Source organism: Bos mutus, chromosome 7, assembly GCF_027580195.1.
Source record: "Bos mutus isolate GX-2022 chromosome 7, NWIPB_WYAK_1.1, whole genome shotgun sequence".
Lineage (NCBI taxonomy): Eukaryota > Metazoa > Chordata > Mammalia > Artiodactyla > Bovidae > Bos > Bos mutus.
Genome location: NC_091623.1, coordinates 51,160,726 through 51,175,792, shown reverse-complemented (window position 1 = coordinate 51,175,792; position 15,067 = coordinate 51,160,726). Strand labels below are relative to the sequence as shown.

The 15,067-nt window shown below is 42.4% G+C and overlaps 1 protein-coding gene across 2 annotated transcripts in view; it reads right to left on the bottom strand.

Annotated features, from left to right (window-relative positions):
- ADGRE3 (adhesion G protein-coupled receptor E3) overlaps positions 1-15,067 on the bottom strand; it is a 62,134-nt gene that overhangs the window by 46,611 nt on the left and 456 nt on the right. The window contains exons 2-4 of one of the 2 annotated variants that reach the window (XM_070374807.1): positions 6,364-6,414; positions 4,212-4,334; positions 821-976 (exon numbers count right to left, since the gene is read on the bottom strand). In XM_070374807.1, the coding sequence (XP_070230908.1) occupies positions 821-976; positions 4,212-4,334; positions 6,364-6,414 (330 nt within the window). The remainder of the gene's footprint in view (positions 1-820; positions 977-4,211; positions 4,335-6,363; positions 6,415-15,067) is intronic. The other variant, XM_070374808.1, reaches the window with a different exon arrangement.

Here is a 15,067-nt window from a genome sequence, read left to right as displayed (position 1 = left end):
GTGTTGGGTCCCCAACTTCAGTTCATTCCAGTACCCAGCTGTATTCTTACCCAAGACATATCCATGCATCTCATCACATGTGTGTGTGCGTGCTCAGTGGTCTGTCACATCCAATTTTTTGTGACACCCATGGACTGTAGTCTGTCAGGCTCCTCTGTCCATGGAATTCTCCAGGCAAGAATACTGGAGTGGGTTGCCATTTCCTCCTCCAGACGATCTTCCCGACCCAAGGACTGAACCCGTGTCTCCTGCACTGGCAGATGGATTCTTTACCACTGAGCCATTAGGAAAGCCCCTGAATCTTATCATAAACTCATATTTTCCCTTAGGTTAACCTGAGTGGGTTTCTCTATTTTGCAATTCAAAGAATCCTTTCTCAACCATCATCCTGTGACCTGTGACATCACCTCCAAAGTTCACTTGCATTCTTAACCCCATCATTTATCTAAATTTCCTACTTTTCTTTTTACCTCCTCTTTACATCATCCATTTCCTTCCAGAGAATAGATATTCACTGGCCCCACCACAAATATATATTTTCGGACTTCCCAGGTGGTACACTGGTAAAAAAAAAAATCCGGCTGCCAATGCAGGAAATGCAAAAGACTCGGGTTCGATCTCTGGGTTGGGAAGATCCCCTGGAGGAGGAAGTGGCAACTGTCTCTAGTATTCTTGTCTGGAAAATTCGATGGACAGAGGAGCCTGGTGGGCTATAATCCATGGGGTCACAAAAAATTAGAAATGACTGAGCACACACATGCTCGTGTTAGACTCACTTAAAAATTAGGAGGGGAGATAAGAAAACAAAAATTTTTCTTACTCTGACAAGTGTTCTCATTGGAATTGTTGAATTGTGCTTTCCCAGAGAGGAGTTTATATCCATCAATACAGTGACAGTAGAAACTTCCAATGATGTTCTGACACTCAGCATTCACTCCACAATATACACTAATGGGTGGTTTACATTCATCAACATCTGGAACACATAGGAGAAAGCTGGTAATTTGTTTGATAAAGATTTATTGAGCATCTAATATGTGTCAGAAGCTGTATCCTTTCCACCAGTCTATCCTGGCTTTTCAAAACAACTTGGTTAAGGTAATGCTTGTCTTTGTTCTTTCCTTTCTTTGCTGACTTTGGTTGGGTTCTCCAGGAAGTGGACTTTGAGACAAGGATTCTAGTGCAAGTATTTTATTTAGGAAATGATCCTAGAAATCACTGGAAGGGAAATGGTGAAATGAAACAGAGAGGGGAAGGCAGAAAATAAAGGGGGTATTATCTAGCAAATTTCTACTGTGGACAACTGAGGCTCAATTCCTCTGGGAACCTCTGGGAGGCAATGTAGAGCAGGCACTTCAAGTGACACCGAGAGGTGAGGGAGTTTAGTTCAGTTCAGTTCAGTGGCTCAGTTGTGTCCGACTCTTTGTGACCCCATGAATCGCAGCACACCAGGCCTCCTTCTCCATCACCAACTCCCAGAGTTCACTCAGACTCACGTCCATCGAGTCAGTGATGCCATTCAGCCATCTCATCCTCTGTCGTCCCCTTCTCCTCCTGCCCCCAATCCCTCCCAGCATCAGAGTCTTTTCCAATAAGTCAACTCTTCACATGAGGTGGCCAAAGTACTGGAGTTTCAACTTTATCATCATTCCTTCCAAAGAAATCCCAGGGCTGCTCTCCTTCAGAATGAAAGAGAGGTGAGGGAACCGGGGTATTTATCCACTTAATTTTATCACTTATTGGTGGAGGAATGTTTACAGGTGGTATAAACTCCCCATTACTTCTATTTGTCCTGAGTGTGGACTGAGTGGTCTCCAGGAGCCAGAGAAAGCCTCAGACTTCGTGTACAAAGGAATGGAAAATGCCAAGGACATTAAATGGGATACTGACTGTGTTTGCACCACCCAGCAGCCTGCCCTGGCCAGTTCATATGCTGAAGCCCTAACTCCAACTGTGGCTGTATTTGGACATGGGGCCTCTTGGGAGGACATGGAAACACAGAGGAATGGATAAAAAATGTGGTACATACATATAATGGAATATTAGTCATAAAAAAGAACAAAATAATGCCACTTGCAGAAACATGGATGGACCTAGAGATTGTCATACTGAGTTGAAGTAAATCAGACACAGAAAGACAAGTACCATATGATATTGTTTATATGTGGAATCTAAAAAATGGTATTTAAAATCTAAAAAAAATGTATTCTTATCTACAAAACAGAAGTAGAGTCATGAATGTAGAAAACAAGCTTATGGTTACCAGAGGATAGGGAGGGGAGGGGTAAATTGGGAGACTGGGATTGATATGTACGCATTCAGTTCAGTTCAGTTCAGTCACTCAGTCGTGTCCGACTCTTTGCGACCCCATGAATTGCAGCATGCCAGGCCTCCCTGTACATCACCAACTCCTGGAGTTCACTCAGACTCACGTCAGTGATGCCATCCAGCCATCTCATCCTCTGTCATCCCCTTCTCCTCCTGCCCGCAATCCCTCCCAGCATTAGAGTCTTTTCCAGTGAGTCAACTCTTCGCCTGAGGTGGCCAAAATATTGGAGTTTCAGCTTTAGCATCATTCCTTCCCAAGAAATCCCAGGACTGATCTCCTTCAGAATGGACTGGTTGGATCTCCTTGCAGTCCAAGGGACTCTCAAGAGTCTTCTTCAACACCACAGTTCAAAAGCATCAATTCTTTGGTGCTCAGCTTTCTTCACAGTCCAACTCTCACATCCATACATAACCACTGGAAAAACCATAGCCTTGACCAGACGGACCTTTGTTGGCAAAGTAATGTCTCTGCTTTTTAATATGCTATCTAGGTTGGTCATAATTTTTCTTCCAAGGAGTAAGCGTCTTTTAATACACAGCAGGTTTTTATTAGTTATCTAATTACTAGATATAAAGTAGATAACTAATAAAAACCTGCTGTGTAGCACAGGGACCTCTACTCAGTACTCTGTAATGACCTATATGGGAAAAGAATATAAAAAAGAGTGGCTATATGTATATGCGAGACTGATTCACTTTGCTGTACAACAGAAAGTAACACAACATTGTATCTTTTTGTGATACAACATTGTAAGTCAATAAAAATAAAAATTTTAAAATTAAGAATACATAATTAAAACATGTACGAAAAGTCTTAACTGTTTGGAAATTAGGAAGCACCTCCCAGATAATTCTTGGAGTGACAAAACATCAAAAGGAAATTACAAACTGTTCACAGATTAATAAAAATAATATTTCTTCCTGTAGAATATATCTGAACCTGTACCACAGGAAAAGTTATGGTCTTAAATGTCTTTATTTTGAAGAAAGATGAAAAATAAAGTGCCTAGGCATTTATTTTAAGAGCTTGGAAAAAAGAAATTAGGGAGATATTAGAGCTGAAATCAATAAAATAGAAAACAAGGGCTTTCCTGATGGCTCAGTGGTAAAAAAGCTGGGTGCAGGTTTGATCTCTGGTTGGGGAACTAATATCCCACATGCTGTGCTGGGCAGCCAAGAAAATATTTTAAAAATTGCACAAAAAATTGCACTGTGCTTTGTAATTCATGAAGTATGGTCACATTAAGTACCTTATTCAATTCCCCTTCCACCCTCATGAGGTCAGCATTATTATCCACACAATATGGAGGAAAAAAGTGAGACCTAGTTAAACTGTGGAAGGGGGCTTCTCTGGTGGCTCAGCAGTAAAGAATCCGCCTGCAATGCAGGAGCTACAGGAGAGACGAGGTTTGATCCCTGGGTCAAGAATATTCCCTGGAGGAAGAAATGGCAACTCACTCCAGTATTCTTGCTGGAAAATCCCGTGGACAGAGGAGCCTGGCAGGCTATAGTCCTTGAGGTCACAAAGAGTCAGACACATGCAAGTTCTGGAAAAGCCCACTTTTGACACCATGAAAGCATTTTTCTTGGTGAAGGTTGAGTTGGCAGAGTTTTCAGCATTGCGTATTATAGTTACTTTCTCACAGCCTTTATGCTTCCACATCCACCTCTGGATGATTTGAAAATTACCCTTGGGGTTCCCTGGTAGTCCAGTGACTAAGACTCTGAGCTCCCAGTGCAGGAGGTCTGGGTTTGACCCCTGGTCAGGGAACTAAGAGTTTGCATTCTGCAACTAAAAAGTTCTGCCTGTTGCAATTAAGGCCCAGCACAGGCAAAAAACAAACAAACAAAAAACAACAAAGAAAAGAAAATTACTCCTTTACCTTCACATCTCTCAAAGCGGTAGCTGAAGTATTTCTCCTTGGATTCAGAACTGTATCCATGGTTGCAGGTACAGTGAGTAGCATTGACACAGAAAGCATTCTGGGGGCAATGGGTACAGGTCCCTGCAAGGAAAAGAGAGTTAGGTCAGATGTCATTTGAGTCAAACCTGATGCTGGGAAAGATTGAAGGCAGGAGGAGAAGGAGACAACAGAGGATGAGATGGTTGGATGGCATCACCAACTTGATGGACATGAGTTTGAGCAAGCTCTGGAAGTTGGTGATGGACAGGGAGGCCTGGAGTGCTACAGTCCATGGGGTCGCAAAAGAGTTAGACATGACTGAGCAACTGAACTATGTTTTGAGTCAAAACCCCTCCTGTTATTATTTGGTTTTGTCTTTGAGCCAGGGCCTCTCAAGGGCGAGGAAGCTGCACCCTTTTCCTTTTGTGAAATGCTAGTACATTAAAGAATGAAAGACACCAAACGCAAACTATGCACATGCGATTCTTGTGCATGATAAAGGACTGGGGTTGGCATTAAACCAGTTAATTTTTGACACAAACGTTTCAGTGCAATATAACTATGCTATTCTCAAGATCATTGCAGAATATAGAAAAGGGAGATGAGCTGGTTAAGAGCTTGGACAATGGATTTGATTCTGGCTCCACCTCTTCCTACCTGTGTGTCTTTGCACAAGTGTCCTAACCTCTCTGTGCCTCAATTTCCTCATCTGTAAAATGGGTTATTGTGGGGATTAATCCATATAAAATGTTTTGGGCAGTGCCTGGCACATGACCGGTGTCAGCTGTGATTACAAAAATTTGAATTTGTAGGGTACCACAGAAGGTATATTCTGATAAGTTATGTTTGTAACGCTATGTATAACTTCATTTAGATGGAGATGGCTAAGGATCTTATTTGTGGCCCATTGAAAATGAGTGGAGGGGGCTTTCCTAGTGGCTCAGTGGTAAAGAATCCACCTGTCAATGCAGGAGATACCGGTTCAATCCCTGGTCTGGGAAGATCCCATATGCTGAGGAGCGACTAAGTCCTGTGACACAACTACTGAGCCTGGGCCCTAGAGCCTGTGAGCCACAACTACTGAAGGACTTAGAGCCCGTGCTCTGCAACAAGAGAAGCCACTGCAACGAGAAGCCCGCGTACCTACAACTTGACAGTAATCCCCACTGGCCGTAACTAGAGAAAAGCGTGTGCAGCAACAAAGACCCAGCACAGCCAAAAATGAATACAATAATTATTTTTAAAAAAGAAAAAGATCTTAAAAAAAGAAAATGAATGGGAATAATGGAGCTGAGGAAGCTGTAGGTCTAGTGGAGAAATCTGGGAGCTTGCCAGGGTTCATGGGGAGTGGAGGCTGGGAATATGACAGAGGACAACATGCAGAGTCTTTGCTCAGAATGCATCCTCTGTCTTTTGGCTAGAAATGCAGAATCTCAGGCCCCACCCTAGACTTGGTGACTCAGAATCTAGGGAGTCGGCCTAGGGATTAAAGTTAACCCGAAACGACCTTGCTCATTTTTTGTTGACTTGCTTATGAATGGGATGAAATGATTATTATCATGCTCTGTCTCTCCCCACCAGAATGTTCACTTCATGAGACTTGTGTGTTTGATTCACTGTTCTACTTCTACCTTGGGCACATAGTAGTAAAATAAAAAAGGTAACTGAGGACTTCCCTGGTGGTTTAGTGGTTAAGAATCCACTTGTCAACGCAGGGGACCCGGGTTTGATCCCTGGTCTGGGAAGCTTCCACATGCTACAGAGCAACGAAGCCCAAGTACTACAACTACCCTAGAGCTCAGGAGCCACATCTGCTGAAGCTCGTGCTCTGCAACAAGAGAAGCCACTACAATGAGAAGCCCACGCATCACAACTAGAGAGCAGCTCCTGCTCACCACGACTTGAGAAAGCTCTTGGGCAGCAATGAAGACCCAGTGCAGCCAAAAAAAGATACCTAAGTTTGATGAAATGTTGAATTAAAAAGAGTTACAGGAGTGAGCCTCCCAGTTCTGTTCCCAGAAGCAGCCCCCTTTCTCTATCCTGATGGAAGATGTGAGTGGCCTCGGGTGCATCATTGGTATGCACACTCAGTGGTCTCTGGCTATGGAAAAGTAAGACTTTGAGCACTCACCTTTGGTTTTCTGAGCCACGACTCCTGAAAGGCTTAGCAGAAAGCAGAGTCCTGGAGCAGTGAAACAGAAGGGAGACACGTGAAATGGTTGAGGAAAGATTCCAGGATATTCCCCAAGGGCTGGGTATCAGTTATCGATTGCTGAATAATGATAATTATTTCTTTAAAAAACAACATTCTCATCATCAAAAAACTATGAACATTAAATGATGGAGAGGATGTGGAGAAAGGGAACACTTTTGCACTGTTGGTGGGAATGTAAATGGATATAGTCAGTATGGAGAACAGTAGGGAGATTCCTTAGAAAACTAGGAATAAATTTACTGTATGACCCAGAAACCCCACCCTGAGCAAAACCATAATTCAAAAAGTCACATGTACATCAATGTTCATTGCAGTAGTGTTTACAAAAGCCAGGGCATGGAAGTAACCTAGAAGTCCATCAACAAATGAATGGATAAAGAAGTTGTGGTACATATATACAATGGAATATTACTCATCCATAAAAAGGAATGAAATTGGGTCTTTTGTAGTGATGTGGATGAACCTAGAGTCTGTTATACAGAGTGAAGTAAGACAAAAAGAGAAAAATATTGTATATTAACACATATATATGGAATCTTAAAAAATGGTACTGATGAACCTGTTTGCAGGGCAGGAATAGAGGTGCTGACTGACAGAATGGACTTGTGGACACAGCAGGGGAAAGAAAAGGGAGGATAAACTGAGAAAGTAGCATTGATATATATACACTACCATGTGTAAAATAGGTAGCGTGTGGGAAGATGCTGTGTACACAGAGAGCTCAGCTGGTGCTCCGTGATGACCTAGGAGGGTCAAATGCAAGGACTGAGAGGGAGGCTCAAGAGGGAAGGGATATATGTATACATATAGCTGATTCAGGTCTTCTCCAATGGCTTAGTGGTAAAGAATCTGCCTGCAATGCAGGGGCCATGCGTTCCATCTTTGGGTCAGGAAGATCCCCTGGAGGAGGGCATTGAAATTCCCTCTATTATTCTTGCCTGGAGAATCTCATGGACATAGGAACCTGGAGGGCTATAGTCCAAGGGTTGCAAAGAGTCGGACATAACTGAAGCAACTTAGCATGCTTGCATAGTTGAGTCACATTATTGTATGGCAGAAACTAACACAATAGGACAGTAAAGCAACTGTCCTCCAATTAAAAAAAATATCCTATGATAAACCATAATGGCAAAGAATATTAAGCAAAGAATGTATATAAAAGGCAACATTTATTCTATTATCTCTCATGATTTCTGTGATTTGGCAATCTGGGAAAGACTCAGCTGAGTGTTTGTAGCTTGAGGTTTTTTAGGCAGTTGCTGCTAGACTGTGAATGGGTTGAAGCAGCTGGGAACTGGCAGAGGATTGCTGTCCCTTCTTGTAATCTCAGGGCCTGGGATAGTTGGGCTTCCTCCCATTGTGGCAGCGTTGGTCGGGCAGCTCCCATGGTGCTTCAGCGCTCTAAGCATGAGAGCTCATATCCTCTCAAGATTCAGTCCAGAAAGTCATGCAGCTCCATTCCACCATATTCTCTTGGTTACAAGCAAGCCATATGCCCACCCAGATTCCTGTGGACCAGAACCAGAGTCTTCCTTTTGATGGAGGATTGGCAAGATTCCAGAACTGTATCTTGAAAGGGAAGTGTTGTTTCTGCCTGTTTGGAAAACAAAGGCTGCTTCTATGTGAAGTCTGCTTCTACTGTGGCTGCTAAAGTGCAGTTTTTTCTTCCCCAAACCTTCCCAGCATCTGGTGGTGTCATCAGTCATGTTCCTGCTTCTGCAAAGACCTGAAGGAACTGGATGGCTAGGCGGGTTTTTTCTTCCTTTCTTAATAAATCTTACACCATTCTCGTCATTAGTTCTCCCGTTACCTCCTTTTCATTCTCTTATCATATACTAATGTCTAGAATAATTTTCCATTTGCAAGTACAATATATTTAACAACTGGTATGACTGGAAAAGGTAAGTTTTCATTTCAATACCAAACAAAGGCAATGCCAAAGAATGTTCAAACTACCATTCAATTGCTCTCATTTCATATGCTAGCAAAGCAATACTCAAAATCCTTCAAGCTGGGCTTCAGTAGTATGTGAACCAAGAACTTCAAGATGTACAAGCTGGATATAGAAAAGGTAGAGATACCAGAGATCAAATTGTCAACATTTGTTAGATCATAGAAAAAGCAAGGGAATTCTAGAAAAGCATCTACTTCTGGTTCATTGACTATGCAAAAACCCTGGACTGTGTGGATCACAAAGAACTGTGGAAAATTCTTAAAGGGATGGGAATACCAGACCACCTTACCTGTCTCCTAAGAAACCTGTGTGCAGGTCAAGAAGCAGCAGTTAGAAATGGACATGAAAAAAAAAAAAACTTACTGTTTTTTTTTAACTGGGAATACATCAAGGCTTTATATTGTCACCTGCTTATTTAACTTACATGCAGAGTACATCATGCAAAATGCCAGGCTGGATGAATCACAAGTTGGAATAAAGATTGCCAGGAGAAATATCAACCTCAGATATGCAGATGATACCACTCTAATGGCAGAAATTAAAGAAGAACTAAAAACCCCTTTGATAAAGGTAAAAGAGGAGAGTGAAAAAACTGGCTTAAAACTCAACATTCAAAAAACTAAGATCATGGGATCCAGTCCCATCACTTCATGGCAAATAGAAGGGGGAAAAGTAGAAACAGTGACAGATTTTATTTTCTTAGTCTCCAAAATCACTGTGGACAGTGACTGTAGCCATGAAATTAAAAAATGCTTGCTCCTTGGGAGAAAAGCTGTGGCAAACCTAGACAGAATATTAAAAAGCAGAGACATCACTTTGCTGACAAAGGTCCGTATAGTCAAAGCTATGATTTTCCCCATAGTCATGTATGGATGTGAGAATTGGATCATAAAGAAGGCTGAGCACCGAAGAATTGATGCGTTTGAATTGTGGTGTTGGAGAAAACTCTTGAGAGTCCCTTGAATTTCAAGGAGATCAAACCAGTCAATCCTAAAAGAAATCAACCCTGAATTGGAAGGACTGATGCTGAAGCTGAAGCTCCCATAGTCTGGCTATCTGGTGGGAAGAGGTGACTCATTGGAAAAGACCCTCATGTTGAAAAAGATTGAGGGCAGGAGGAGAAGGGGATGACAGAGGATGAGATGGCTGGATGGTATTACCGACACAATGGACATGAGTTTGAGCAAACTCTGGGAGACAGTGATGGACAGGGAAGCCTGATGTGCTGCAGTCCATGGGATTGCAAAGACTTAGTGACTAAACAAAAATAACAACGGTTCAGAAACCAACCAAGTAGAATGGATATTGGAGACTCTCTCTGAGACAGCAGGTGTCAATCTTTCAGCTGCTGAACTATGAGGCATTTGATGGGTTCCCAGGGCATGTTCGGAGAGGACAATGGCACCCCACTCCAGTACTCTTGCCTGGAAAATCCCATGGATGGAGGAGCCTGGTAGGCTGCAGTCCATGGGGTCGCTGGGAGTCGGGCACGACTGAGCGACTTCACTTTCACTTTCATGCCCTGGAGAAGGAAATGGCAACCCACTCCAGTGTTCTTGCCTGGAGAATCCCAGGGACGGGGGAGCCTGGTGGGCTGCCGTCTATGGGGTCGCACAGAGTCGAACATGACTGAAGAGACTTAGCAGCAGCAGCAGGGTATGTTCTGGGCTGATAAGAGTGTCCTGGGAGTTGGTCTGGGGACATGATTATTTATAAATGATGTGGAGACATTTCAATATGAACAACCAGTGTGGCTCTTCTAGTGTGCACTTGCTAAAATTCAAGTCCCAGGACTTCCCTGGTGGTCTAAAAGTTAAGACTTCACTTTCCGATGCAGGAGGTGTAGGTTTGATCCTTGGTTGTGGAGCTAGGATCCCATACGCCTCATGACCAAGAAAACAAAAAAATAAAGCAGCAGCAATATTGCAACAAATTCAATAAAGACTTTAAAAATGGTTCACTTAAAAAATTTTTAAATAATAATAATAAAAAAATTCAGGTCCAGTGACTAGTAACTTTATTGGCAACTTTAATTATCCCCTAAGAAAGTGGGTCCTGCAGATTAATGGATAAAAGATGGTAAACACACACACAAACACGCATATATATACACAGACATGATATGCACACACTGGAATGTTATTCAACCTTAAAAATAAGGCAGTCCTGCCATTTGCCACAACATAGATGAACCTAGAGGATATCATGCTAAGTGAAATTAAGCATAATACATACTGTGTGATTTCACTTATATGAAGTATCTGAAGTAGTCAAATTCACAGAAGCAGATGATATAAAGGTGGTTATCAGGGAATTGTTTTTCTATAGGTACACTGCTTTTGCTATACAAGATGAACACGTTCTAGAGATATGCTGTAAAACATAACATTCCCAGTTTTGTACATTTTAAAATTCAGTGTGGTACACAGAATAACATATTTAAAATATGCTAAAAGGATAGATCTCATGTTAATCATTCTTAAAAAAAAGAAAGAAGAAAAGAAAAACATTTCCACCAAAGAACATAATGAACGTTTTAGGACTTCCTTGGTGGTTCAGTGGTTAAGAATCTGCCTGCCAATGCTGGGGACACAGGTTCGATCCCTGGTCTGGGAAGATCCCACATGCCGCAGAGCAACGAAGCCCATGCACCACAACTAGGAACTCATGCTCTGGAGCCCGTGAGCCGCAGCTACTGAAGCTCGCGTGCCTAGAGCCTGTGCTCTGCCACAAGAGAAGCCACCAGCAGTGAGAAGCCTGTGCGCTGTAACTAGAGAGTAGCTCCCATTCACAACAACAACAACAACACTAACGTCACATCTGCCCCGGTGGTGACTATAGCTTGCAGAGGCAGCTAGTCAAACACGTGGCTGGACAGTATTTCCTGGTTCCTCAAACGCAGGCAGTCTGGGCACCATCAAGTTTCCTCAAGACTAGTCTTCAAGGGTCTCCTTTCAGCCCCGCCCGCAATCCTATGCTCAATAATATGCCCACGAGACTTAGAGTTCTCAAAGAGCTGTTAGCATGTCAGAATCCCAGAATTCTAGGAGACTTAAGAAATCTTCAGCTGACTCTTTCTGTTCATGAAGAAACAGGTCCCCTAGGGGTCAAGTACTTCTGACACCAGTTGTGCAAATTTGAGCAAGTTGTTTAACTTCTCTAAGATTCCATATATGGAACAGGGTGACAGTGTTGCCTGTCTCCTGGGCTTGGGGTGAGGACATAAATGAGGGAATGTGTAAAGCTCAATGTTTGGCTGAAATCACTCCATAAAGGCTAGCTGCCTCCATTGCCATTTTATTTGCAATAGATTTCTATTTCTGACCTTTTTATTTTATATAGGAGCAGAGTTGATTAACAACATTGTGACAGTTTCAGGTGGACAGCAAAGGGACTCAGCCAAACATATACATGTGTCCATTCTCCCCAAACTCCGCTCCCATCCAGGCTGCCACATAACACTGAGCAGAGTTTCCTGTGTTGTACAGTAGGACCCTGTTATAACAGTGTGTACATGTCCATTCCAAACTCCCCAACTACCCAATTCCCCCCATCCTTCCCCCTGGTAACTGTAAATGCAGAATTCTATTTTAATTCTTCACTTGCTGCTCATTCTATTACCCTGCCTGTTTCATCTAAGGATGAGGGCAGAGAGTTCATGGATAACTGACATTCACAAATGATCCATCTCAGGAGTTTCCAGAACTCTGCCTGCAGTTGCTGCAAAGCAGGAAACACCTTGTTTGAACTTCTCTCATTAAAATAACTTTTAAACTTTTCTAGGCATAATTGATGGGCTTCCCAGGTGGTGCTAGTGGTAAAGGATCCTTCTGAAATACAAGAGCCTTAGGAGACTCGAGTTTGATATGTGGATTGGGATGAGCGCCTGGAGGAGGAAATGGCAACCCACTCTAGTATTCTTGTCTGGAGAATGCCATGAACAGAGGAGGTTCGCTGGCTACAGTCCATGGGGCCGCCAAGAGTCGGACGTGACTGAAACAACTTAGGAAGCATGCATGCAGGCATAATTGATATATAAAAAACTGCACACTCTTTCACTTAAATTTGACTCCACAGATATATACCAGATACCTCTTACATGGAAGATGGTGCAGAAGGGGCTGCAAGGGTAAGGAGGCCTGACATTTCCCTTCAAGTGGCTTATATTAATATTATACTATTTTGATAGACTCTATGGTCTGTTACCTGCCTCCGCAACTAAATAACTGAGATTTTGAGCAACCTCCCCGTGGTGCCACTTTGTATGTATAATATGGAGGTCCTGTCTGATAATGAATATAGAACAATGGTAGCCTGATACCAGCCTAAAGTAGGTGCTCAAATATATGTTAGTTTGGGCTGATATTGCAGCTATTGATATTTTTATTTGAAGTTGGAGAACCATCTGCAGAGGTGAAGTCAAGGAGTATTGAGATACCTCTAGAGAGAAGGAGTAGAAAACGAGAGAGAGAAAAAAAACAACCAAAGGCATAATAACAAAAATCTGGAGTGAGGTGGCTTGGGTTCAAAACCTAGTTCTGTCATTTACAAGCTGTGTGACATTGGACAATTACCATAACCTCTCTGTGCTCCAGTTTTCTTATCCACACGATGGAAATAATATTAGTATTCACCTAATAAGCCCATTAGGGGGGTTAATGGGTACATAGTGAGTACTTGAAAATGTTGGTTATTATTGTTAATATTCAGGAAAAGGGAAAAGGAGGAGGGAAAAAGAATACCAGGAGAGGCAGAGGAAATGTCAGGGCAGTGCTGGGTCACAGAAATTATCACGGAGGTGGTGGTTGTTGTTGTTTAGTTGCTAAGTCACGTCCAACTCTTTTGCAACCTCATGGACTATAGCCTGCCAGGCTCCTCTGTCCATGGGAATTCCCAGACAAGAATACTGGAGTGGGTTGTCATTTCCTGCTCCAGGGAATCTTCCTGACCCAGGGACTGAACTTGGGTATCCTGCATTGGCAGGAGGATTCTTTCCAATGAACCACCTGGAATGCCCTATCAAGGAGGCTATTGTTGTTCAGTTGCTCAGTTGTGTCCGACTCTTTGTGACCCCATGGACTGCAGCATGCCAGGCTTTCTTGTCCTTCACCATCCTCCAGAGTTCTCCAAAAGTAGGAAGTCAAGAGATACCTGGAGTAACAGGCAAGTTTGACCTTGGAGTACAAAATGAAGCAGGGCAAAGGCTAACAGAGTTTTGCCAAGAGAACGCACTGGTCATAGGAAACACCATTTTCCAGCAATACAAGAGACAACTCTATACATGAACATCACCAGATGGTCAATACCGAAATCAAATTGATTATTTTCTTTGCAGCCAAAGGTGGAGAAGCTCTATACAGTCAGCAAAAACAAGACCAGGAGCTGACTGTGGCTCAGATCATGAACTTCTTGTTGCCAAATTCAGACTTAAATTGAAGAAAGTAAGGAAAACTACTAGGCCTTTCAGATATGACCTAAATCAAATCCCTTACAATTATACAGTGCAAGTGACAAATAGATTCACGGGATTAGATCTGATAGAGTGCCTGAAGAACTATGGATGGAGGTTCGTGACATTGTACAGGGGGTGGTGATCAAAACCATCTCCAAGAAAAAGATGCAAAAAGACAAAATGGCTGTCTGGAGAGGCATTACAAATAGCTGAGAAAAGAAGAGAAGCAAAAGGCAAAGGAGAAAAGGAAAGATATACCCATTTGAATGCAGAGTTCCAAAGAATAGCAGGGAGAGATAAGAAAGCCTTCCTCAGTGGTCAGTGCAAAGAAATAGAGGAAAACAATAGAATGGGAAAGACTAGAGATCTCTTCAAGAAAATTAGAGATACCAAGGGAACATTTCATACAAAGATGGGCACAATAAAGGACAAAAATGGTATGGACCTAACAGAAGCAGAAGATATTAAGAAGAGGTGGCAAGAATACACAAAAGAACTACACACAAAAAGATTTTAAATGACCAGGATAACCACAATGGTGTGATCACTCACCTAGAGCCAGACATCCTAGAGTGTGAAGTCAAGTGGACCTTAGAATGCATCACTACGAACAAAGCTAGTGGAGGTGATGGAATTCCAGTTGAGCTATTTCAAATCCTGAAAGATGATGCTGTGAAAATGCTGCACTCAATATGCCAGCAAATTTGGAAAACTCAGCAGTGGCCACAGGACTGGAAGAGGTCAGTTTTCTTTCAATCCCAAAGAAAGGCAATGCCAAAGAATGTTCAAACTACTGCACAATTGCACTCATTTCACATGCTAGTAAGGTCACGTTGAATCCTTCAAACTAGATTTCAATAGTATGGGAACAGAGAACTTCCAGATGTACAAGCTGGATTTAGAAAAAGCAGAGGAACCAAGGATCAAATTGCCAGAATTCACTGGATCATAGAGAAAGCAAGAGAATTCCAGAAAAGCATCTACTTCTGCTTCATTGACTATACTAAAGCCTTTGACTGTGTGGATCACAAAAAACTGTGGAAAATTCTTAAAGAGATGGAAATACTAGACCACCTTACCTGCCTCCTGAGAAACCTCTATGCAGGTCAGGAAGCAACAGTTAGAACTGGACATGGAACAAGGGACTGGTTCCAAATTAGGAAAGCAGCATGTCAAGGCTGTATATTGTCACCTGTTTATTTAACTTATGAAGG